At 48.4% G+C, this 25,423-nt stretch overlaps 2 protein-coding genes across 2 annotated transcripts; one reads left to right on the top strand and one right to left on the bottom strand.

The window, feature by feature from the left end:
• Positions 1-6,213: 6,213 nt before the first annotated feature.
• NGA_2018500 (hnrnp arginine n-methyltransferase) lies at positions 6,214-8,045 on the bottom strand (the record flags this gene model as incomplete). Its single annotated transcript, XM_005856334.1, has 1 exon — positions 6,214-8,045. A coding segment is annotated over one exon (1,703 nt), but the record flags the coding sequence as incomplete, so codon positions are not given.
• Positions 8,046-8,413: 368 nt separating this feature from the next.
• NGA_2128900 (uncharacterized protein) lies at positions 8,414-9,434 on the top strand (the record flags this gene model as incomplete). Its single annotated transcript, XM_005856346.1, has 1 exon — positions 8,414-9,434. A coding segment is annotated over one exon (1,021 nt), but the record flags the coding sequence as incomplete, so codon positions are not given.
• Positions 9,435-25,423: the final 15,989 nt, after the last annotated feature.

Raw genomic sequence — 25,423 nt, 5'->3', positions numbered from 1 at the left:
AAAGTGGAGTCCGGACAAGAAGCTTCTCGGTCTCAACGTGACGTTCTTCAACATGAAACAAGAAGTCAGGGTCAAGAGACGGAGGAGAACTCATTTCTGGGGCGTTTTAAAGGAACTTATTTCAAGGAGCGCCTTCTCTTTGGTGGCGTGGTGGGCAGCGTCACTGGCGCGTTTTTCGGAGGACGTGAGTACATGCTACCGTTGTGTACAAACAAAATAGCCCAAGGACGAATCAACGTAATCGCAGCTATTGAATATATGAAAAGACATATGGACTCGTGTGAAGCAGACCCCTTCTGTGTGTATCTCACTGTTTGCATGGCTTACACTGCATGGCTAGAAATACTACAACAATAAAACAAGAACGAATAGCGAGTAGTTGAGACATTTGTGAGCAGTATGGTTTCTATAAGCCGAAAGTTATCTGGACTATTTGTAAGGATGATAAGCCTTGTTGTATCGGGACCTTCTGTTTCCTGCTTTGTTGAAAAGCTGACTCACCCTCGTGCTAAAAGTTGAATGTCCGCTTATCCCTACAGTAGATGCAGTACAGGGTATTAAAAAGGGTAAAGCCTTTGGCGTGGTGTTGAACAACTTTCAAGCTAAAGTAAAATTTTCTGCCGAACACGTCGGCAGTGCTGCGGCTATCTTTTCCATGTAAGTGATAGTAACATATCTGACTTGACCCAGCTACAACGCTTTCATTCGACTGAAACTCCAAACATATAATTGGAACGCTATCGTTACATATGGCATCTTATACAAATTTAACCTTGCTATGTCCACCTGTCTGCGGTCTCCCGCTTCTCTTACAGCTTCTATTCGTCCTATCAGGGCATAAAATACATAACGAAGGTGGCTCGAAGTGAATGTGATTGGGGAAATCCCGCCACAGCAGCTTTGTGTACCATACCACCTCTCCTGATCTCAACAGCGTTTCGTCGCAATGTACCGTATGCCGTCCTATTGATTGGTATGGATGTTATCAGCGACGCGTCGTCATCGTCTCCTTCCAGTGGCACCCGTACGTCCTAAGCCATGCACGCGATGTCTTCTTTCGTGCGAATACCAGGAAATATAGTACAAGAATTTCAAAGAAAAATTACGCGTGACAGGCCTTCCAGGGCAAAAAGACTCCCACACTCGTGGATTCGCACGTTTCATTCTTCAGATCACGGCCAATCTTGACTTAGAGCTCCTCTCTCGGACCTTTTTTAAGTTCATCAAGAGGAGCACGCAAAGCTTTAGCAAGGGAGGCTGTGACAATGCGTTTACCTGTAAATGGCCTCCGGGAATGCATCACGGTGTGATTGTCAATCAATATGAAGTCACCCCGACACCATGGAAATGCCACTGCAAGCTCCTCCATTAGCCTACCAGCTACCGTTATGAGGCTGGGATCAAGGTAGCTCCCGTCTGCAAACTCTATGGCTGTTTCCCCTTTGTTGCGCGAATCATTCCAGCCCGTGAAAACCGCCACGACCGAGTTAAAGAACGTTTTGCGCCCGGATCGGTTTTCCCCCAGATCGTGCCGCACAGCTGGCAAGACAGGTGAGATAGTGCGAAGACTGCCATCTGGCAACCATTCTCCTGAATAATTTAGTGACTTCAGGATATTGCTGACTTTAGAACGGTCCGATGTCGCATATGTCGACTTCCAACCTCGTCCAATGGCGGAGGAAGGGTCGTCCTCCTCGGGCATGACGCGGATATATCGCACACCCTTCTCCAGCTTTCGAATAAATTCGGGGTGAAGGGCTTCAAGGCGCCTGCAAATTTCCCAAGATGGGAGCACCGGAGTTTCTCCCCCGGTCTCAGAGGGCATATCGCATTGAAAGAAAACCTTATCCGGGAAAGCGGGCACCTGCGCCATCTCGTGGTGGAAAGGAATTTTCTCTGTGGGCGGAGACTCATTCGTTGTGAAAACCCTTGGGGCGAGTTGCCGCCGCACGGCCGCCCCACCCACATAAGGAAAATTTTCAAACCCAAATGTTTCGACTATGTCGTTGAAATGATGTGGCGAATCAATGTGAAAGCCCTTGAAGAGGATGGCTCCGTGTTTTAGCAACAAGTCGTCCAACAACTTAGGAGTCGACGCCAGCACCCACTTAGTCAACCTCTCTTGCAAGGTACCTTCACTGATATTCATCTTTTTATTGGGTCCCAGGACGAGAGGGAACTCAATGCCATCAAAGACTTTTTGCTCAGGGATCCGAATGGACACCACAGCACCATCTTCGGGAAAAGATGCCTGTTACACGTAACGAGAGACAAGTTGGAATTCTCAAATACGCATTGAATTTTGCGCATTTCAAATAGGCCCACGAAGGCACGTGCAGTACAATCCAGAGATATGGCACGTGAGTACAACCCAGAGATATCATTGAAAAAGGGAGCCAGAGGGGGACGCTTCGGCTTCCTAACCCCCGCAGGCATTTCAGAGATGATAGCGTACAAAATACACGAATGTGCCTAGACTCACTGATTTGTGCAACCAAGTACATGCACCTTAATCGAGGAAGATGCTTTGCTTTTTTTCATGAAGCAAAGGACAATTCAAAAGAAGAAATGTGACTTCGTGGGGTATTCATATAAATGACACGATAGATGCAGCACGGTGCAGTCCAGGCATCACCACTTTTCAAGTCATTATTATCATAAAAAGAGTACAAAAACTCTTACGGCACGCAATGTCTGAAATATAGAGCCCATGCTGGTAATGGAAAGCTTTGTAAGGTTGCAGAGTGCGATGTTGTACAAGACTACAGATGCAAAAAAGTAAAACAGAACTTTATGGGTTCTTGGCCGAAATAATTGTACGTAAGACATACACATGTACACCGACCTTACCTGAGAGCTTTGTAAGGTGTCTGTCGATTGAAAGGAAACAGCTAGCGGCAAGAAGAGAATCGTACTCAGCAAAAGAAGCAGCTGGCAGTGGACCACCTTGCAGGTGGGAATTAAAGCCATGATAGGAGCGGCTAAACCTGTGCTCGCTGTTGGGAAAAACCTAGATAGTACCGAAATCAACATGGGGATACAGTTTGTGATGCGTTCATGCATTTAATTAAGCACTCCTTGTCAAGGTGACAGGTCAAGTCACGCGACCTATGAAGTGGAAGAGTGTCTGTTTCCCTCTTTCGAGTGAAATACCAACTCCAGCCAGGATACCAGTTCGCATTGGCCGGCCAGCTGGCGTAAAGCATTAACGAAATTACAAGAAAGGAGCGGGTTCGTCTTCCTCCTTGCCCAAGCCAGCACACACACCACAAGGTCGGGCGCGTCGAGACCGAGGCATGCCGGTGCTCGCCGGCCGAAGACGGCGAGGGAGAGCGAGGGCTCTGCGGCCCGAAGCCGCCACGTTTGTGTCCATGCGAGCCGTACGCCTTCTCTTTTCGGGGAACTCCGGAGACTATTGACAGGGAAGGTGCGCATGTGTATAGTTTTCTCATTCGCCTTGAAACGGTCGCGCGTGCATTATGCCGTCATGTACCTGGCCGACCTCCGGGTGGTACTTTCTCCTGTTCATCACATCAAACATAACGCTAAAATATTATGCTAAACAATTTGAATCTGCGTTTTCACTCCAAGCCCTCATCCAGTGGGTGCGCAACCTCTCCAATTGCACTGACGAGATTGGTCTCTGTAGGACTTCGAAAAGGATTTCAAAAAGGATGGGGGGACGCAAGATAATTGATACCATTCACTCTGTGCTGGCTGAAGGTGGCACGACTTTGTCGCTGGAGTTCTTTCCGGCCAAGACAGAGGAAGGGATGGGCAACCTTTTGGCCCGCATTGAGGACATGGTTGCTCGCTTGCAGCCCACATTTGTGACGCTGACATGGCGTTCAGCCTTTGCGGACGAGAGTCTGTGGCTGAAGATAGGTGGCATTGTGCAACGCGAGTTCTCTGTCGACGTCCTATTACATTTGACCTGTCACTTGCCACGAGCAGACCTGGTCCGTGTGCTTCAAAACGCTAGGGATGCTGGGATTCGCAACATTTTGGCTTTAAGAGGAGATCCTCCTATCGGGGAGGACCGATGGCAGCCTGTGCCTGGAGGCTTTTCGAACGCCGTTGAATTGGTTCATTTGATTCGGGAGCTGCATGGCGACCATTTCTGTATAGCTGTTGCTGGCTACCCTGAGGTTCACACAGAATGCTGGAATTCCCCAGATTTACCTCCATCCGAGCAGAGTTTTGCGCAAGACCTGACCTTTCTCAAGGACAAAGTCGATGCTGGAGCAGACCTGGTTATCACCCAGTTTTTTTACGACGTCCCTAAGTACATAAGATTTCATGATAAGTGCCGGGAGATTGGTATCCCGGCGCACATCCCAATATTACCAGGCTACCTGCCGATTCAAAATTACGCTTCATTTCGCAAGTTTACATCCTGGTGCAAGACCTCTGTACCGAATCCCATTGACAAGGCACTGGAGAAGGTTAAAGATGATGACGAGCAGGTCAAAGCTCTGGGAGTTCAAGAGGCCTTGCGAGCTTGCCGGCAGCTTTTAGACCACGGCCATCGTACCCTCCATTTCTACACCCTCAACTTGGAGTCCACTGTGACAAGTGTGGTCGAGGGCCTGGGACTTCTTCCTAAAGCCAACCTTCGCGAGCTCTCCTGGCAACGTCATAAAGCGTCCGGAAACCGGGTTCGGGCTAAGGGTGGCCCCGCGGAAGAGGTACGTCCCATATTCTGGGCAAATCGCCAGACAAGCTACGTGTCTCGCACCAATGATTGGGACGAGTTTCCGAACGGCCGATGGGGAGATTCTCGTTCACCCGCCTACGGTGAACTGTCGCACTATTATCTAGAATTCAAGAGGCCGAAGGTTGACCGACAAAAGCTATGGGGAATTCCCACGAAACACGAAGATGTGTACAATGTATTCGTTCGATTCTTGGACGGCAAAGTGGGAAGTCTACCCTGGTGTGAACAAGCTCCAGCGCCGGAAACGTCAGCCATCTCATCGAACCTCAAATTTTTGAATGCAAATGGGTATTTGACCATCAATTCCCAGCCAGCAGTGGACGGGCGCCCCTCAACAGATCCTGAAGTGGGATGGGGCGGCCCGGGAGGTATTGTCTATCAGAAGGCCTACGTGGAATTTTTCTGCAGCCCTGACAAGCTCAAAGTTCTCATGGAGGAAATGGACAGACATCCAAATTTGTCATATCATGCTGTGAATGTCAAGGGTCAAGAATATACTAACACGAGAAGTGCTCGTGTGAATGCGGTTACCTGGGGCGTATTCCCTGGGCGCGAGATTGTGCAGCCGACAGTGGTTGACTCTGTGTCCTTTGGGGCCTGGAAAGACGAGGCATTTGAACTCTGGCTCACACAATGGGCCACAGCGTACCAAGAGGGCTCTTTGCCACGAATGCTGATCCACGAGATACACGACACATTTTATCTCGTTAACATTGTCGACGAGAACTACGGTGGGGATAAGACAGCAGTAGCCGAGACAGAAGATGCGGTTCGCCTGGAGCACAAAAGCGAAGGAAATGACGTCACCCGTCTGGAAAAAACAGTAAATCGCCATCTGGACATCTTCTCTCTTTTTAAATGTGTGATTACGCGGGGGTTCACCTCTGAGCAGCTCTTCCATTTTGCGTCAGAAACACAACGGGAAAGCGAGCATCTTTACGCTGTTGTGAAGGAGCTGAAGGCTATAAACCATGACACGGCGAATGAAAACCGGATGTTGCGTACTTCCCTCATGCAGACTCAACAAGAAATTGCGGACATTAAATCCGAGTTAAAGCGTCTTCGAATCCAGCGCGGACTCGATCTCATAAAGCCCACTACTGGCTTTCTTCATTCAGGGCAGCATGCGGCCGCCGGCGCTATAACTCCTCTAGTCGCTTCAAATACGATTTGCAAAAACGCATGATCACACACAGGCAAACAAGGAGTACGAGGCGTTGCGATAGCGGAGTTTCAAAAAGTCATGGACATGATACATGTAGTTTGGGAGTCTTCGTCATAGCAATCCAATTTGCCAAGTGACATGGAACATCAGGCTACTTATGCCAGTACTGTAATGGCACACGTCACACATTCTCCTCCGCAATTTTAGTAACGTCACTCACGCACATATGGCTAGCTTCACAAAACCGTGAATGAAGTGAGAGGAAGGAAATTCGCGTACCGTCAAATGATTGCAAACGATACTGATATCATCGAAAAGAACTTTGACACGTGAAATAGAAACCCGATTCTCTGATCGTATAGAGCATTTATTAGCACTTACAGACTTTTGCTATGTAGCCATCTGAAAATTTCTCAACTTTTGATAATCAGAAATCTTACCGAGACAACTCCTCTTGGGCTCAGCTTCCTAGCGTAAAGCTTTGTTGCCCGTTTCCAAGTAACAAGCTTCCCATGTTTCGCCGCACCTCCCACGAGATATGTACATCATACTCACGATGGTTAGTTGATGTCCGTCTAAAGCCTATATTTCCCTTTATGGTGTCACCCTCCGTAAGCACCTCGTTTGGTGCTCCCGACAACCAGAAAAGCGTCTGATGCCAGTGAGTATCGTTTGACTCGGGTCGCGTGGAGAAACTTACAACTTGCTGACCCAGTAGGTTTTCGAAGAAAGTGTCAAAGGAGACCACCAAGCCGCATAAGGGTAAAGGTTCGATTTGCGAAGCTTGAACATCCAGCACGAAGTCGGCCTCGAAATCAAGGTCCCGTGCTTTCACAGTGTAGAGATCAAAATCTTTGAAGATGAAAGCGTCAGTAAGTATTGCCTCTTGATATACACTTTCCACAGCCGGCTCAGACATGACCGCGGCCCGAAGAGGGCTCATATCCAAGCCGTACACGTCCGACCACCAGCTCAGTCGGCGCTCCACGTCGCTTACTCCCTGAATAACCATTGAGCAACGGCTGGGTAGCATCAAGCCGCCCGGACGCAAATATTTGTCACGCGCTGTCAATACACTCAGCAACATGGACTCGTACAAGAGGCAGTAGCCCATCCATTCTGAGACAATTACGTCGACTTCAGCCACGGGGAGCCTTATCTCCTCGATCTTGCCTTGAATAAGTTTAACTTTGTGTCCCATACCATTGAGTTGGACGATAGCTCTAGCCAGTTTCACAATTTCACTACAGTCCACACCAAAAACTAGATCTGCCCCTGCTTTTGCGGCGAACATTGAAAGCACACCGCTACCAGCACCGACATCCAGGACCACCTTACCAGTCATACCTGCCTGAAAAATTGCGTCGCGATAGGCATGTGTACGCACTCTATCTTTGAGCATGGTCTCATGAATAGCATGGTGGTTATATGATCTGAAGTAGTATGTGTCATTGTCTGGGGCCTGAGGTGTCGATGACACTCGCACGTCGTCGTCAACAGCCGCCATGAGCATGCTCAGCCGGCGCAGCCGTGCATGTGCTTCCCTCAAGTCTGTGCGTAAACTTTCATTTTCTTGCATAAGAAATTCAGGATTTGAATCTGGACCTTCTGCCTCCATGGTGATGTTGCCACATGCCTTATCTTTTGACTCGTCACCTGTTCGGCCATCTCCCTCTCGCGAAAGAACTGCGTCATCCATACCACGCGCCTCGAGCAACTTTCCAAGTCCATACAAGAGAGGGTCTTCCTGAATTATAGGCTGCAAATATATTTCGTCTTTTAAAGCAGCAATCAAACTATCTGCGTCCGTAACCCGAGCTACGATGTCCTCTGCAGAAATACCTCGCTTGGCGAGGGTGCGGATAAAATTTATTAGCTTCATTGCTCCGTACAAATCTAATTGATGGCTGTTCAACAGCCCAAAGAAATCAAGGCCCATTACTCGGTCAGCAGCTAAAGCGGCCTCAGGAGAGATTTCCTCGGTATCGGAAAGGAGACATCTTGTGGGAACCTCATCAGGGCCCTCATCTACCCAGTCGTTCCATTCTTCATCGCCTCGCGCGCAAACGTTGATAGAGCTGTCATCACTAACGCTTGCTATGCTAGAGCCATCATTCTCGTGGCCATCCATCATTACACGCTGCCTGGCGTTTTTAAACCTGTACGACGAGCGTCGATACACGTGTGAGTAGACAGACGGAAATGCAGGAAGATACAAGCGCAGAGCTCATGACTTTACCGAACGACAAAGTTTTTTTTCAGTCCTGCAGAACGTATTCCGGATAAGTGCAGATTAGAAGGATCTTTACGACCAGTGAGAAATACAGCGGCCAACATCGATACCAAGCAAATCTTGTACTCAAGCCTGAACTAACCTCCCGACCCCCAGCATCGATGCATCTGGCTCATCGCTCATGCGCCGTGGCTACGTACACGCTCGCACCATAATGCCGACCTGATATTACTTTCTGCATGCAAGGCCCTCTTAAATATACATTCTGCGTGCGCATTCGCTGACAGATTCAACTCTTAGCACCAGCGAGCAGGTTGGGCATCCTCTTAGTTTTGGGGGCCTCAAGCGCTAGAGGAGAAACCCGCCTTATTCCCTACCGTCGTGGGATGGGGGTTGGCCACTTTAGAAGGCTTTTACTTGTTGTAAAACATACGCCTTATGAAATGTATTTGCAAATGAAGTCTCAAGGCAAGGCACCGCTGGCATTACGATGGGAGCGCTTAAAGCATCGTCATCAAGTCCATAAGGAATGTGTCCAGGATTTGAGCGATCTGCTGCGCCGCATGGATATGGACTTCTCTATGGTTGGACGAGAAGAATTGGACCGACAGCACCTGAAAAACGTTGACTTGGTGGTTGCGGTTGGTGGGGATGGTACAGTACTATCTTGCTCTCATTTTTTGGATGATACAATCCCCCTACTTGGCGTAAACAGCGACCCTTCCCGGGACGACGAGAAAAAGGTCAATAAAAAGCTCGATGAACGTCGAAGCTTTGGAGCCCTTTGCGCATGTACAGCGTCTAATATGTTTGAGGTCATTCCTGACATACTTCATGGGCAGAATCAAGCGGGCAGGCGGACACGCATACAAACCGTTGTGCGCGATGCTTTGAAAGAGACTAAGCTACCTCCGGCCTTAAACGATATTCTCGTTGCTCATCCTATTCCTGCCGCCGTTTCTCGTTTTCGCTTAGGATTCTTGAACAGTGCAGGAGATGAAACGTCCCATTTTAATGTATGGTCCAGCGGTCTTTGGATCTCGACTGCTACCGGCTCCTCTGCAGCCATGACAGCAGCCGGTGGCGTGCTTATGGACCTGAAATCAAGCGAGTTGCAATATATGGTCCGTGAACACTTACTTGAGGCCGGTGGAGAGCATCTAGAAAAGGAAGGTCATGGTATGCTCCAGCCAGGCAATACTTTGCAAATGCGCTGGAATTCTCAGCATGGCTGCGTTTATGTTGATGGCAGCCATGTGCGTCATAATTTACAATTGGGAGATACTGTTAGTTTGTCGGCGGATGCGCCTCCAATTTGGCTTTTTGAGAAGCCTGAAGGTATATCCGGACCGACACAGTGAAGAACTGAGAGCCTGTGGGGAGCTTGTTTTTGCGAAAGGAATTAAGGTTCTGACGAGATGTACGCTCATACACGGAAAGTCTCAATTTCCTCCGCATACTTTATAAATTATCTTCAATCCAACCATGTGCTCCACAAATTTAAAGGTGCTAATTACATTGTACCTTCAAAATCTCATACAAAGCATCTTTGCATGGAGTTTTTTTTAACAAAAATTTTCCAAATGACTGTGAGGGTTCCGTGATGCTGCGAATTGAATTTTTTGCCCTCCGAAATAAACGAGAGAAATCGCACAGAATTTTAGCTTTTCTGATAGAGGTTTTGAACTCAAGTAGAATGTCTCTTCATAGCACCTCGTTGAGGATCGTATCCTTTGCGCATACAGGACTTTAAACACACCTTTCGTCACAGTAGGCTTGAGCATTTACTCACATATTTGTGTGGGTACAGACGACCTCATAGAGTACTAGATATTTCGCAAGTTTCCGACCACAGGATTCTTGTCAGCCCGCCATTGCATGCTGAAGGGCAATGACGGCGCTCGCAATTTTTCCACTCAAGGCTGCTTTTGCAAGCTCAAGTGCTTCTAGTGACGTTCCTATCTTTTCCTCCTCCTCTTTCTCGGTATCATATTGATCCATGCCTCGTTTTTTATGTAGAAGTCTCGGGATCGTCAGAACTCCACGTTGTACTTTTAAAAGAAGGGCAAGAAGAGTTCGCTCCATTTCAAGAGCTACGAAGCTCATCACTTTATCCCTATCGTACGATTGCATTTGAGAGAACTGTTTATCTGCGCACTCCTTCAAAACAAACAACATTGCAACCGCTGACTTTAGAAGTACGTGGTCTTGGCCTGACAAAACTTTTCTTTTCCCGATATCCCTGGACGATGAAATTCTAGGTATCTCCTCGATTGTTTCGTCATACGACACCATTTGAATGTGATGACTGATAGCTGATATAGACTCCTTCCACGCACCGCGAACCACATCATCGGCAAAATTATTCGGACGTTTCTTCTTACCTAGCTCTGCATTCCAGCTCCTTGGCACGATTTGTCCCGATGAAATATATCTACTTTTCCCATGTATAAGTAAGCGACCAAAAGCTGACTTAAAAGCCACATTCGAGCGTCGAAAAGCATGGAATATCCAGTGATATTCTTGAATCAATAACGACGAATCGTTCCATAAAATATCGTTTCGAAGCGCTGAAATTGAGTCTGTTGATTTAGGATGAAACAATTTATTGCGATCCCTAAGGCCATAATTTGCGCCTGAAGATCCGTAAGATTTTCGAGTGTTCATAGGAAGTGAGTTCCTTGGTGACTTGGATTCTAATGACTTCCTCACTTGCCGATCGAATGTTTCCAGAATTTCGAGTAAAATCTCTTTGCGATGTAACATCCGTAGAGTGAAAATCATAAGCTGCACAACTTCTACTTTTCCTTGGTCGGCGGGAGACGAAAAATCGATTGATTTTGAAAAGGATGCCCATGAGATGTTGTCGAAACCACTTTGCCCAAAGGACGAGCCCTTTGTTGTTGTGCATGCTTGAAAAAAATGTTTGTTTCCAGCCTGAGTAGGAAAAATCCCATCGCTTGGGTCCGACGAAGTGTTGTGCGTGAATGATGGAATCCCTTGTATGGAAAGTTCTGTGTCCGCGCACAAAATGGTACCAAGACTTGGATCCTCGAACTGGATTCGGTAACGACTTATATCATAATTGGCAGTCAAAATCTTGCCGCGTCCAAGAAAGTTTCTTTTGATGTCGTAAGCTTGTACATTACTCCCCACTGTCAAATATAGAGGCATTTGGTTCTCGAGATCTACAACATAAGAGAATCAGAAATAGAATGAGGTCCATGATTTAGCGCTACGAGTCTCAAAAGTCACAAGAAGTGTACCTTAAAGACACATGGATATCGCTAGGATTACTGACCAAAATGATTTACCGACTGCCGTTGAGAGATTCGAGCCATGCGTCTGAATTTATGCAGCTTTTGCCGCTCTTGGCGGAGGAAAAGTGGGCTCAAACGTCGACGCCGGCCAAAGAATAACCGAACAATATCCCACTCCGTCCGGGAAATCTTCCGGATGTGTCTTAGACCAAGCTCATCCAACCTTTTGCCAAAGCAATTGCTATTCAAATAGCCTCTGTCCACGGTTGCATAAAAAAATTCAGTTACAGCAAAGCGGCGCACAGATGTGGATAGCGATTGCGCCAGTGACCTCGGGCGGTGATCACTTGTCGGGATACGCCTGTGACCTTTCTTGAAGGATACTAGCATTTGTCTATAGAAGTTTTCTGATATGTAAGGGGAGGGATTGCTGCTGTCTGACAGCTCCATCTCCGGTCGATAAATTCGTCAAAATGCTACATTATGTGGTTAGAAATCAGAATCCTGCATGAGATATACTGTTATGAGGCCAAGATTTCATTTTCATGGCTTTGCTGGCACATAAAGTACCCTGATATCTCCACTCATTTTTCGATAGTCGCCTCCCTGCAGTCACGACTTCTTTTCTAATTATTGTTCGTATCTGGGAGGTGAAAGAAATGTATCGTTCGCATGAGGCTGATCACTCTTGGCTTGTATCCATTCCATCTTCGACCGAGCGCTTAAAAAAGCTCACATACTGTGTAGCAATTATCTCCGTTTCTACTGCAATATTACCTCTCTGTCATGGCAGGGAATGAAAAAACTGCCGGCGTGGATAGCCGCGTCATATCTCTCTGAACACATAATATTCGGGATGCCCCTAAAACATGGACTTCTGACAGGTGTGATTACTAAGCTTCAAGCCATTTGTTGTGATTGACGCAAAGCCTCAAAGTTCATCGGCGTCCGCCGCAATCGCGGGGCGCTATCCCAATTAATTAGGGATAGAAAACAAGGAGGCGAGGGTCTTGAAGTCCCTCGGAGGACTCCAACAGGGAGAAGCGAGCGAGGAGGTTAAATGGGTGGGGGGAGTCGAGAGGCGCGGGAAAAAGCGAAGAGACTGTCAAGTCTTCCCAGCTCATGGTAGAGTGAAACCAAATTGGACTGATACTTTTTAAATTGTAAAACACGTTTAAGACGGAGGATAAACGTCTGCTTTTGGTTTTCGAAAGGATAGCAGATAATGGACGGTAGGGCCATCTCTTAGAACAACTTCATTGTGAATGACGATTACTTCTTCTATTGTGAAGTTTATAGCTTCTGTCCGGCTCGTGATCAGCAATTTGTACGGAAGAATTACCTGCTACTCTCCAACTCTTGCTCTGCATAATGGAATAACGACCTTGTTTACGTGCACTGCCCTCGAAATTTCTACTATACGGGGAAGCTACAAAATCGGATCAATGAAATTGAGCCTTTCTCGCGCGCGCACACACACATGCATCGCACACACGCGCTACACGAACAACGCACATTTATTTATTTATGTATATGTGGGATATGAAGGCAAGTACGACAACACTTTGTAAATGAGAGTTTAGCAAGTTGGTCCTGAGATAAGCAAGTGGCCAAGCTAGAGGTATAGATTAGCCGATATCACTTCATCCCATTAGATAAGCTGTGATTTGTTACGTTTTCTCGACTAACGACCAGTCCATCGTCAATCGGCCAAACTCCTGTAAGACAGAAAGTTCACGGGGCTTACAAAAATTCGAACGCTTTCTGCGAATGTCGATAGGGAGATGGCTTTGTGTGCATTTTTTAGAGAAGATGAGAAGGAAGAAAAACTGGCAAGAATAAAGTCTTCCTCGCGTAGCATTCAGTAATTATTTCCCCGCGGAATGAATTATATCTGTCAATCAGACGTTAAAGATCCTCACAACCTTTTCTGATGTTCCGAGGAAGGCTTTCGTTGAATTTTATTGAGACGTTTTGTGGCACGCCTGTCCAAGTTGTGCAATATGCGAAAATAGCTCTCTCTTTCGCCCAGATATATACCTCTTTACGGTCTCGAAGCTGCGTAGGCCAAATATGGCATCAACTCTTATGCTGGCACGAGAAGTTATACCTGAGTCCCTGTCGCCTGAGCTATATCGAGATTGTCCGAGGCTGGACGCACGAAGAGCTTGAGTCCTGCCCTTGGCAACACATGAGAAATACTATGTTGACTTTTTCCAAGCCCGGTTACATCATTTTGGCGATGCTACGATCGGATAGACTAAGGATAATTTATTCTATCCCCCTTCGTACACGAAAATGAGCATAGAAGCTCGGAAGAACAATATCCCTGCGCCACAATTAAGTGCTGGGACATATCTGGTTTTCACTTATATATATTCTGCTCTGGCTTCTGTGGCTATGAAGGAGCTATTGTTGCAGCGATTATGTTGGTAGTCCCACCGCTTGCTTTTTTTTTAGGGCTAGGTGGTCCACAAGAGGGGTTTCCTTCGATTGCCTCGCCGCGTCTTGCAGATATGTATTCAATGTAAGGACGCACGTTAGCTTCGTGCGTGACGCTGCGGGCGTTGCCCATAATGTCTCACAATGAAGATTAGGCTATTCGTCAATTTTGCCAGCCGTTCAATGAGAGTTCCTTGCAGGCGAAGCCGGAAGGCGCCGATTGCCGCTATCTCATCTTTTCCCCCAAAAAATGCTGGAGAATAAGTTCTAAAATAAGAATTGTCGTTTCCTTAAATGCCTTCAAGCTCGACGTTGGTGGTGCTCATGGCTTACAGCCAGCATGTTCCTGAACCAGAGAGACGAGATATATGTTTGGGGGACTTAAAGTTTTATGTCATCGATGATCAACCCGTACCTAATCATCGGAAAGAGGACGGCGATTTTATAGGGCCACATTGCGATAATCGCTTGAAAGCCTTAGATATCAAATATTTGCTTTTTTGTCTCTCGGCCACGTCGCTCTATCCTTTTTATCTCTTCGTCTATTGGCGTCACGTTGTCATTCGTGTTGTCGTTCTTTTGCATATTCTTGATTCGTCCTCTTAACTTGCTCTCTTGTCTCCATATCCTATCTCAAGGTTTAATCCTGCTTTTTTGCCTTCTTCCGCTGCCAGCGACTGCGGTGGCAGCGCGCGCTGGGCTCCCACGTTTTGCTGCTTTCCTTGTTAATTGGCTCCGCAGGTCTGTCCAGTCTCTTAGCCTTACATTCATCAATCTCATTATTATTCTCCTGCGTTTACATGGAACGCACTAACATTACTGGTCCCGATCCACGTCAAGTCATTAACAACTTCCTCCCTTCCTCGCGACGGCCGCCTACTAAACAAGTGTTCAAATTGAGCACTTTTTGCACTGTGGTATCTACACTTCACATCTGCCGCAGTCTTGCCCTACAAGTCCATAATCACACTCGGAGAGCCCCAAGATAATAGATTGTAGGGGGGGAGGCCCCGAAGGCAGCACTGGATGCACCATCACATCCAGTGCTGCCTCAACAACGCTACGAAGATATGTATTTTGTGCATGTTGCAAACAGATCCAGGTCGCACAGACCTACTGGCAGGAGTTCCACCCTCTCGTGCCACCCGTCCCGTAGCTGTAAGTATAGGTCCTTCTAGGTTGACGGTACCCACAGGGAAAAGAAAGGCACAGAGAAATACCAAATAGGTAAAACTATAGTCCAGCTCCTCGCATGGAACGGTCATAGGAGCGCATCTCTTGATTCTTGATACGCTAGTCCTTCGTTGATCCATTGTAGTCCACATATAAGTAAACACTTGAGGATAAACACATCTCCTCAACAAATAACCAGAAGCTTGCCAACGAAAGCAAGTCAACGCCCTCTGCCGACATGAATCCCTCTGAAGATGTTTGCACGCGGCACACATTCTGTGCTTACGCACGAGAAACGGTGCGCGCGTGTCGCAAACAGACCCATGTCACACAGACCTATTGGCAGGAGTCCCACCCTCTCGTGCCACCCGCCCCGTAGCTATAAGTATAGGTCCTTGTAGGTTGACGGTACCCACAGGGAGAAGAAAGGCACAGAGAAATGCCAAATAGGTAGAACTCTGACAACACCTTCTTCCCCGAGGAAAAGTCTATATTCCCCTGGATGCATTACCGCAGGATGGTATTGCGGCTCGGCTCGGCCTGGCACGTACCCCAGCTTAGCATCTAGATCAGTTCCTCACGAGCCAAGCACCGCGAACACTTCCACTTTATTTGTCTTTCATCCACAGGATGGTCTGGGAAAGATTCTTACCGCGAGTACTGGCGGGTTTGTCGTGCAAGGACTGCTCGGAGCTGGCTTCACCCACATCGAATTTTCCGAAAGTCATGCGGCATTGCGTTCTCGGTTTATGCCGGGGGGGTATCACGCCGACGTGCTTGTCATACGGACAGCTGGTGTTTATAAAGCCTTTTTCGTCGGTCCGTCGGCCCTTCGGCCTCCGCGGCCCTCGACTCGAGGGCCTCGAAAAGCACCGACAATAGTCAACGAACCTCCGAGACGGAGACGACCAGGAGGTCAGCGACAGCGCGACAGCGAGCTTGTCGTAAGCAGCGTCTATGCTTCACCAGGAAATATGAGTATCCATAGCTAAGTCATCCTCCTCAATGTTTCCGGAAAGTGCCGAGTTAAAGCAAAGATATTCAGCAAGCCAGACGAAAAGATGATGGTCTTGTAGCCTGTTGAAATGGAACTTACCCGCTGCGCCCATGCACTTGGCTACAGATGTTAAAATTGCCGATTGCAAACTGTGCGAACTCATGTGAATATCGCATGGGTGACTTGACAAATGACGTGCTAACTGGAATTTCTTCTTTTAATCGTGATCACTGTCGCAGGTGGACGACACCTACAGGAGCATCTAACCCTCGTTGCTTCGATTCCGCCAGACTCGCTCCGACCATGTCCAGGGATGAATTGGTGCGGGAAACCAGAATGTACGAGCATCCACTTGTTAAACGTTACGCAACTAGAGAGATGAGCTATATATGGTCTCCGGAAAAGAAGTTTTCCACCTGGCGGAGACTGTGGATCGCGCTTGCTAAGGCTGAACAAGAGCTTGGCATTCCCATCACTGACGAACAGATAGCACAAATGGAGGAGCACATTATGGACATTGATTTTGACCGGGCTGAGGAGAAAGAAGCAGAGACCCGACATGACGTCATGGCGCATGTGTACACTTTTGGAGAGTGCTGCCCTGCAGCCCAAGGTATCATCCACATGGGCGCAACAAGCTGCTTTGTCGGAGATAACACAGATATTGTGCAATTGAAGGAGGGAATGGAGCTGTTGCAGCGGAAGATAGTCAAGCTTTTGGATCAGATGAAGACTTTTGCACTTGAGCATCGTGCACATGCCACTCTGGGCTTCACTCACTATCAGGCCGCACAGCTTACCACGGTGGGGAAACGCATGACACTTTACATGCAAGATTTTTTAATGGACCTCGAGCATCTCGATCGAGAAATGGAAGATTTGCCTTTACGGGGCCTTAAGGGTACAACAGGCACACAGGCCACCTTCCTAGAACTTTTCGGGGGGGACCACGCCAAAGTCAAGGAATGCAATCGGAAAGTTTGCGAATACATGGGCTTCAAGAAGTGGATTGCGGTTTCGGGTCAGACGTACACGCGTAAGATTGATTATCACATCCTTTCGATATTATCTGGAGTCGCTCAATCCGCGTATAAAATGTGTGGTGATATTCGATTGCTGGCGAATTTGAAAGAGATAGAAGAGCCATTCGGGAAGGACCAGATCGGCTCCAGTGCCATGGCATACAAACGCAACCCCATGCGCTCAGAGCGTGTCTGCTCCCTGGCTCGATATGTGATGAGTTTGCCCGCCGCGGCTGCTCAGACACATGCAACGCAGTGGTTCGAACGCACACTTGACGACTCCAGCATTCGGCGCATTATTTTGCCCGAGGCCTTCCTGGCCGTTGATGTTATCCTAAACATAGTTGCGAACATAACGGACGGCCTGCAGGTCTGGCCGCAAGTCATTCGAGCGCATGTGATGGCAGAATTGCCTTTTATGGCTACTGAGAAGATCCTAATGGCCTGCTGCAAGAAGGGCGGAGACCGACAGGTATTGCATCACGCCATTCGGGCCCACTCCATGGAAGCAGGCAAAGTAGTCAAGGCTGAGGGTAAAGCCAACGATTTGCTCGAGCGTGTTCGGCTGGATCCACTTTTTGCCGCTATTCATGAGGAGCTTGAAGACCTCGTTGATCCCATGCTTTTCGTCGGCCGCGCCCCTGAACAGGTTGATGAGTTCATGGTCTCGGAGATAGTTCCCATGCTGAATAAGCACCACAAACTCCTGATGATAGACAATCAAGATGGTGTAAGTGTCTAGTGGAATCACTCTGTGTCCATCGCTTCATGTCAATAGATGGTGCCGCAGAAAGTCAGATTTTTTTGGAGCCAGGTTTCCAGGGGGGTCGAAAGGGTCCGAAAGGTTGATTTTTACAAAACATGAAGGACAGATCAATGAAGTTATTCAACAATAAATTGTGGAGGTCAACTATGATGCTCTTTTGTATCTTATTTTCCCCCATTTTCTCAAATTGTTACTACGCTGTAGTCGTGTAAGTCCAACGATCGGTGCAAAACAATCCGGAGAAACATGAACGAAGAGAAACCTTCGCAAATTACGTGTCTTACTTTTTTGCTAATTAAGTTTATTTGGCTATTGTCTAAGCAAATTGCCCATTATATCCCGCGGGTAATTTTGCGCGCGGAACAAAACCGGACGAATGGCTAGGAAGACGACGAGGTCGAGGATGCTGAAGAAGAGCTGGATGAGGAGGATGACGACGTCGACGATGTCGACGAAGACGTGGAAGACGTCGATGACAAGCTCTTATCCCGCATTTTTATTCGACTCTCCCTCGCTGCAGGCTTATGGTTCATTCCTGCCCACCTTGGTTTATCGTCCTCCTCCCTGCTCATGCCTCGGTCCCTCCTTTTCCAACCATGACGGTCCCACGAACGTCTCTTGCACTCAATCCGAGAGTAACCGCGTATTCTGCTGGCGCCCCCACCATATTTTTCACCACGGCCTTGACTGTGACTTCGGCTACGGACTCTCCTGTCCGACCGATAGACAGAGGAGGACGATGGAGGTGGCGACCTTTCGCGGCTTTGTCGCCTTCCGCGAGCATTACTTGTACTCCTGTCACTCTCACGCATTCTATCACGCTGTCGGTGCCGATCATGCGCGCGATCATGCGCGCGGGGTCGCTCATCCATTCCTTTCACGCCTCGCTCATTTTGTTTGGGATCTTCGCAAACTCGCTTGCGCATCCGCTCTCGGTCTCGACTTCGGTGCGACACGCTTCTTGCATCATCCGCTAGCCGAGGCTGATACTCATGACTACGCTCACGTTGCTCCCTCCTCTTTTGACGGTTCCAATGCCTTCCCGTCTCGCCATACTCACCGTCATTTCCTTGCGAATCTGATGCCGTGCCTCTCTCAGGCACTCGATAATTGTCTTTACCTTTCGATCGTACGAACATATCAGACGTTCGCGAAATATGTTCTTTTCTCTTTTTGCTAGCTTGATCCTTCGAAACTTTATCATTGTTAATATCGCTGCTCCATAAGCGCTCGAGAACTTCCTCCCGTCGCCGCTTTTCCCGATCCGACAGAGGCCTTGCCCTCACCGCACTACCGCGGTCTTCCTTTTTTCGATCATTACCATAAGGCCCTCTTACATTCTCTTCAATCCGCTGCATTTTCTCAGAATCCTCCTTGCCAGAATAAACACGGCGGGATTCATGACGACTAATGTTACTATCGTCATGCACCGGTACCGACGCGCTTGAGTCCATCGATTCATTGACGGGCAGTTCTGACTCGCCATGACGCGGCGGCAATGGGCCTTGTGAGCCGTGAAAGAGATCAGGTCTATCCCTAGAAAGCCCGTCCTCCCCGTCCGAAATATCCATGTCTTGGTCTCCGATTGGAAATACTGGTGCCCCTGCAGGGGCAAGGAGGCTTTGGGAGGATATGCCGGATGTGGCTTGGTGAGCGCCCGCCATGATGGCTGCCGCCGACACCACGTCTCCCCGTTTGACAGCTGCCTTGGCAGCGGCTTCCGCTTGAAGCTGTTGCTTCTTTTCGCGCTTTACCTTTTTCGTCTCGAACTCGTGGTACGATTGGTTGTCCCCGGCAAGCTTGGGAAGTAAGTGGGGGTCCGCCACCGCTCCGCTTTCGGAATCGCTCAAGAAGTACAGATTGTTGAGAGCCATTCGCGCAGTGAGTCGCTGACGAGGGTCCAGAACTAGTAGACGCTGTACCAAGTCGAAAGCACTGCCCAAGATCGAGCGGTACCGCGCCTCAAATTGAGATCGTTTGGGGTCAGGACATTCAAGGGTCGATCCTGGTGCTTTCATATGTGCAAAGGTTTCAGGCCCAGGTGTCCCCAGAAGGCTATATATCATCCCAAGCAGTTCGATCTCGCTACTGGCTGGAAAAAGGGGTCGCCCTTGAATCAATTCTACTATAATGCAGCCTAGGCTCCACATATCTACGGCCGTATCATAATTAGGATTTCCGTACAGCAGCTCGGGGGCCCTATACCAAAGTGTGACAACCTTGGTGGTCAGGTGGGGCATTTCTTCCCTATCGTGCTGACTGAAATCCAAAGACCGTGCCAAACCAAAGTCTGCAAGCTTCAAATCATGCAGGTTGCTGACTAAAATGTTGGAGCACTTCAAATCCCGGTGCACGAGCTCACGCTCATGCATGTAGTTCAAGCCATCCAGGATCTGTTTCACTAAGCATTTGATGCGGGCCTCCGTCAATTTCACCTTGGCATCAATTAATCCTGCCAAATCGTGATCAACGTATTCCATTACCAAGTAGATATGCCCCATACGCAAATTCGTGGCACCTCCGCCACCAGTGCCACCGTTGCCAGTGTTGCTGCCTGCACCATTTCCTGTAGAGCGAGTCCTAAGATTCCCAGTTTCTGTTTCATCCTTGTCTTTTACTGTGATATGTATATGAGAAAGTTACATTGCTCAGTAAGCGCACATGTTCCTGCTCGAGATTTAGCGCGGTCTCTGGCAACCTACATTCCCAGCGAGAGCATTTAGAGGTGACAACGTCGATAAGTCTGACAATGTTAGGATGCTTCATCTGCTTCAAAATCTTGATCTCACGCGTGACGGTTGGAGGTAATTGACAATCTGGCTGCAGAAGCAACTTTTTGATGGCGACTTTGGTGTGAGTTATCTTGTCAAATCCACTGAAGACGCGGCTGCCTCGAAAGTAGGAATGGGGGAGAAAGCGGAGAGTTTTCTTGAATTGATTAGAGAATAATTAAAGTTAAACACGTCACACCATTAGAGGCTATAGTCTACAATCTTACCCGTATGTACCCTCCCCGATCGTCTCAGTGCGGTTATAATTACTGATCGTTCGCGTGCCCCATTGCAAAGACGCAAGCGATGTACCAGATACTGAGGCAGAGGCGACAGAAATGGCATCACGACTGTACATTGAGCCAATGCTCCCACTAAAAGAGGCCCCGTCCTTCCAATTGCCTCTGTGCTGCTAACTAACTCTCGATCCTTGAAAGTGGTATGAAGAGTGTAACCTGCCTTACAATATGCAGTTTGGAGAACTTCTTTTTAAATTATGAATTCAGTGCGACCTCGGAAGACGGGCAAGAGCGACGTGTAGTTAGAGTTCTCGTGGAGAACGACATGAAGGTAAACTTAAACGACATGCCGCGGGAAAAAAAATAAGATGGCACAAAGGACGACGAGATTGAGGAGGGCAGGCCCAAGCAAGGAGCGAAGGGGAGGGAGGGGAGGCGGGAGCCGACAGGATTGCCATCCGTCACTGGTCTGGTCAAGTGCTTTCGGGATTTCGCAACGCGGCTCCAGAAAAATGTACATCGTCTTTTTTCTTTTCCTGTACTTGAAGTCACCATGTATCCATGTATAGAACCACCTCAGAATGTGTAACCTTTCCTCCCTACAAGATCGCAATGCATACATATCGGTTTCAATTTTCAATTTCCTATTTGTCACATTTCTTGCACTTCACGCGATGCTTTCCTCGAGACTGATTGCTGATATTTCTATCAGCCATGGCAGGAGCGTGCGCACATGCTGTCCTTCTTGAAAACATTTTCATCAGCCTCCATATGCATGCCATCTCTGTATGTGTCAGGTAGGTCACAAATGAACCCCAGCATTTCACAATCACGTTTGAGTACCACTTTGAGGCACTCAGCACGTTTCTTTTCAACGTTATCTTGTCGGTCGCTACCCATACACGCTGTAAATACACGATTCTCTTCCACGATCAAACCCTTGCCGTGGGGTTCATAGGGAGCCATTTTCGCTTGAGCTGCAGCCCATTCTTTCGTGGGCACTAAAATAGCCTGCATGTCCTGCCCACTTTTATCTATGGTTTTTGTGTGTATTGAAGCATTGGTCGATGGGATTCGATGCTTCTTATGATAGGGTACGTAATTCTTGCCGCGTAGATGTGAGCTCTGTCCTGTCGTGTTGGATCGCATATCTTGATGCTTCTGTGCATCAGCAAGCGCTGCCACCGTGGAAGGATGTAACAAAGGTGCGGTCACACCTTTTTCAGGGAAAGGCGGCGATTGACGTGTTTCAGGGCTGATCTCAGGCATAGGTGGTGCAGGCAAACTAATGTTTAAAATAGGATTGGGCTTCAGGGTGGACCAGTGGCACGTATTGAGAAAGGTATACGCCGACATTATATCGGTTTCATACGTGTAACCTAGCTCGCGCGTAGACCACATGGAGCGAGTAGTTATGCCGGGAGCGTAAGCCAGCTCTACGTCTACTTGGTCGGGCTTGAAATCGGTGTCGAGAATGTTCGCTGGATCCAGAATCCTGTGGCAATCCTGCCACATTGCCCAGATTTTATCAACAAATGCATGGTGTAACCAAAAAATGGGATCGTCGGGGCTTGCAAAGCTATTCATGGCTCCACCCAAAAATAGATGCGGCCGAGAATGCGCACCAGCTTCAAAAGCCGGCCGAAAGTCTCCCACCAGAGTCTTCTTACCCATAATAAGGTCCAAGACCTCTGCCGGTGAGAAAAATCTGTAAGAATCAGAGCCAATGCGCTTCAAGCACCCTCCCTTGCTGTTTGTCCATTCGGCAAAAGGGCCTTCTTTCATGCAGAAGGAGTCATTCTTTTTGCCCATCGGGCCAAAAATCCCCCAAAGAGGGGACTCTGTCTCCCGTCCGGCATCCAGCGTCCAGTCCCAGTAAGGCATCGCGAAACAAGAGAACTTGCCTCCCAAGTCACGCACTGCGCTTTCAATTTGCAAGACGTACCAGCGATGCCAGGGTAGAAAGTAATCGTTGCCGTGAAAAAGATTGAAAGTCGTCGGATTTCCATGGATTGCAGTAATCGTATCGTACAAACCACTTGCCTTCAAGGTCTGCAAAGCCTCTATAAAATCTGCAAGCTCGTCCGGGGTAAGCGATAGTATATTCTTTCGAACACGAAAACAGTCTTGTTCCCAAAATGGCGGACCGGCTTCGGTCGGGAACGGTGTCGGTGTTGCTGTCGACGTTGCGCTTGTTGACGAGGGATGATGGTGGTGGCCCCAATGATGTGGTCTATGCGTAGGTGCCGGAGAAGGGACGGGTGAGTCCAGTGGAACGTTCTCGAGGGGCTCAGAAGGAGGAGCAGTGGGATCAGGAGTGAGGTCAGATGGAGCCACAGTATTTCCTGTTGTGACGACCGGTGTCGGAGCGGGGGTCGCCATAGGCGCAAGTGGAGCTTGGCTTGGATTGCACTGCCACCAGTACTCGTTCACGTACTCGCATCGGGTCCCTGGACAGCAATTGGTAGGACCCCAATAATTGCGCCCGCCGCATTGCAGCCATTGCCCGATGCATTGAGCCTCCCAACCCATTCCGGGCTGCGCTTCGACAACTGCCCAAAACTGAATCAAGGTCAAAAGAAGGACATTGGCCGCGACATTGAAGCTCGAAGTCTGCATCCTTTTCACTCGCAAGAAATATGTGGCTTTGCTAATCGAAGCACGTGGCTTTCGTCCTCCTACTTGCCAACAGTCTACCAAATAGGGTCTTTATCCAAAAAAGGCAAATGGCAAAGTTTGATAATTTGAAGCCCTACCCTTGGCTTAAAAAGTCGCAAGTCTCAGAACGTCCTGTTTGTGATGTTGAGTAAATGATGTAAAGGAAGAAAGCACATCAGCATGGGTGTCGTGGGGTCATGCGGTCGGGCGTATGGGCCGAAATTTAATTGTGTACAATTATTTTTCGAGAACCGTGCGTGGATGCATCGATCTACTTAACGCAAGGGAGCTCCAGAATTGCATTAATCTCTTTAATATCTTAATTCTACGTAATAATCGTGCAGTAAACGGAACGCCATGTGTAGAGTACTTCCCAAAAGCCGTTGGCTTGTGCCCCACAACCCCTACAGCATCACTATATACTATGTGGAAAACCAGATAGGTAACAAATCCTCAACACTGACAGCCGTTCATATGTGGGTGGTCTGCAAACCATAATCTCCATTGTTTTTGCCCTCGATGAAAGAGGTGCCGGCAGTGATAAAGTGAGTGGCAATCACACTATGCTTTGGTCGGTTGCACATTTCAATCCCCATGGGCCAGGCGCGCCGTTGGTCACGCTAGCCGTTACTCCGCCCGCTGCGGCGTGTAGGCGACATACTCAAGATCCACGCGAGCGCTGCTGGCCTCATCGTGTGTCGAACTCTAACACTCCTGCGTGTCTTGCATTGTTACAAAGGCAAATTAAAAACATTACACTGGAGCTTGGTCTTCGCGCCTCGGCTTCGCGATGGCCAACGCCCTTTCGCCTAGGGGCCAAATCTCTACCATGTCGTCACCATCCTTTTCTTCTTCCCGGAGCTGGATGATTTCATCAATACTCACGAAGCTACTTGGAATAACTAAGTACTTGTGGCCTCGTGCACCAGTCTATCTGCCTTTTTCCGATTTTGTGAAGCATGCACAGGAGGGCAAATTGGCTTCCGTGATGATGAATCAAGACAAATTTGAGGTTCAAATGAAGGCGGGAGACAGTATCATGTTGGCTGGAGGCGCCAGCCTCGTGCCCTCTTCAAAAGTGTCCCGACAGCAAATATACCACACATCTGTCATCCCGCAACTCGACAGACAATGGATTGTCGAGATGCTTCAAAAAAATGGCGTCAGGTTCGGGACCGGTACACCTTCCTGGAGTCGGCGCATGGTCACACTGCTACTGACGATCGCCCCTTTCTTGTACTTGGCATTGGTCTATCGAATGATGAACAAACTCTATAACCCTACAGATAGCGTTGGTAGGGAGCGAAAAAATCTTCAGCAGAAACCAAAAAAACGTGTCATCACATTCAAGGATGTTGCCGGCATCGATGCAGCCAAATTGGAGTTGGTGGAAGTAGTTAATTTCTTGAGAGACCGAGCCCGGTATGACGCCATTGGCGCCCGTCTGCCAAAAGGTATACTACTATCAGGAGCTCCAGGCACTGGCAAGACCTTGTTGGCTCGGGCTGTTGCGAATGAGGCGGGCGTGTCATTCATAAGTTGCTCTGCAAGTGAATTCTGCGAGCTCCTCGTTGGTCGAGGCGCTGCCCGCATGCGCGACCTCTTCCAGCGTGGCTTCTCAAGCTCTCCTTGCATAATTTTCATTGATGAACTGGATGCGTTGGCGAAAACACGCGGTTCCTTTTCTTCAAATGATGAGCGGGAGCAGACGTTAAATCAGCTTTTATGTGAAATGGATGGTTTTGAGGGTGGAGAAAATTGTGTCCTGGTCATCGCAGCTACAAATCGTCCCGAGGTGCTTGATCCAGCCCTTATACGACCAGGTCGCTTCGACCGCCATATTGCGGTGGGTCTGCCAGACACACGCGGTCGCCGGGCCATCCTGGACGTTCATTCACGTCACGTTTGCCTGGCACCTGGCGTAGACATGCAGCGCATTGCCACCAGGTCCAAAGGATACTCTGGAGCAGAACTAAGTAA

This window comes from Nannochloropsis gaditana (assembly GCF_000240725.1).
Source record: "Nannochloropsis gaditana CCMP526 unplaced genomic scaffold scaffold001, whole genome shotgun sequence".
NCBI lineage: Eukaryota > Eustigmatophyceae > Eustigmatales > Monodopsidaceae > Microchloropsis > Microchloropsis gaditana.
This window is presented reverse-complemented; position numbering and strand designations above follow the sequence as displayed.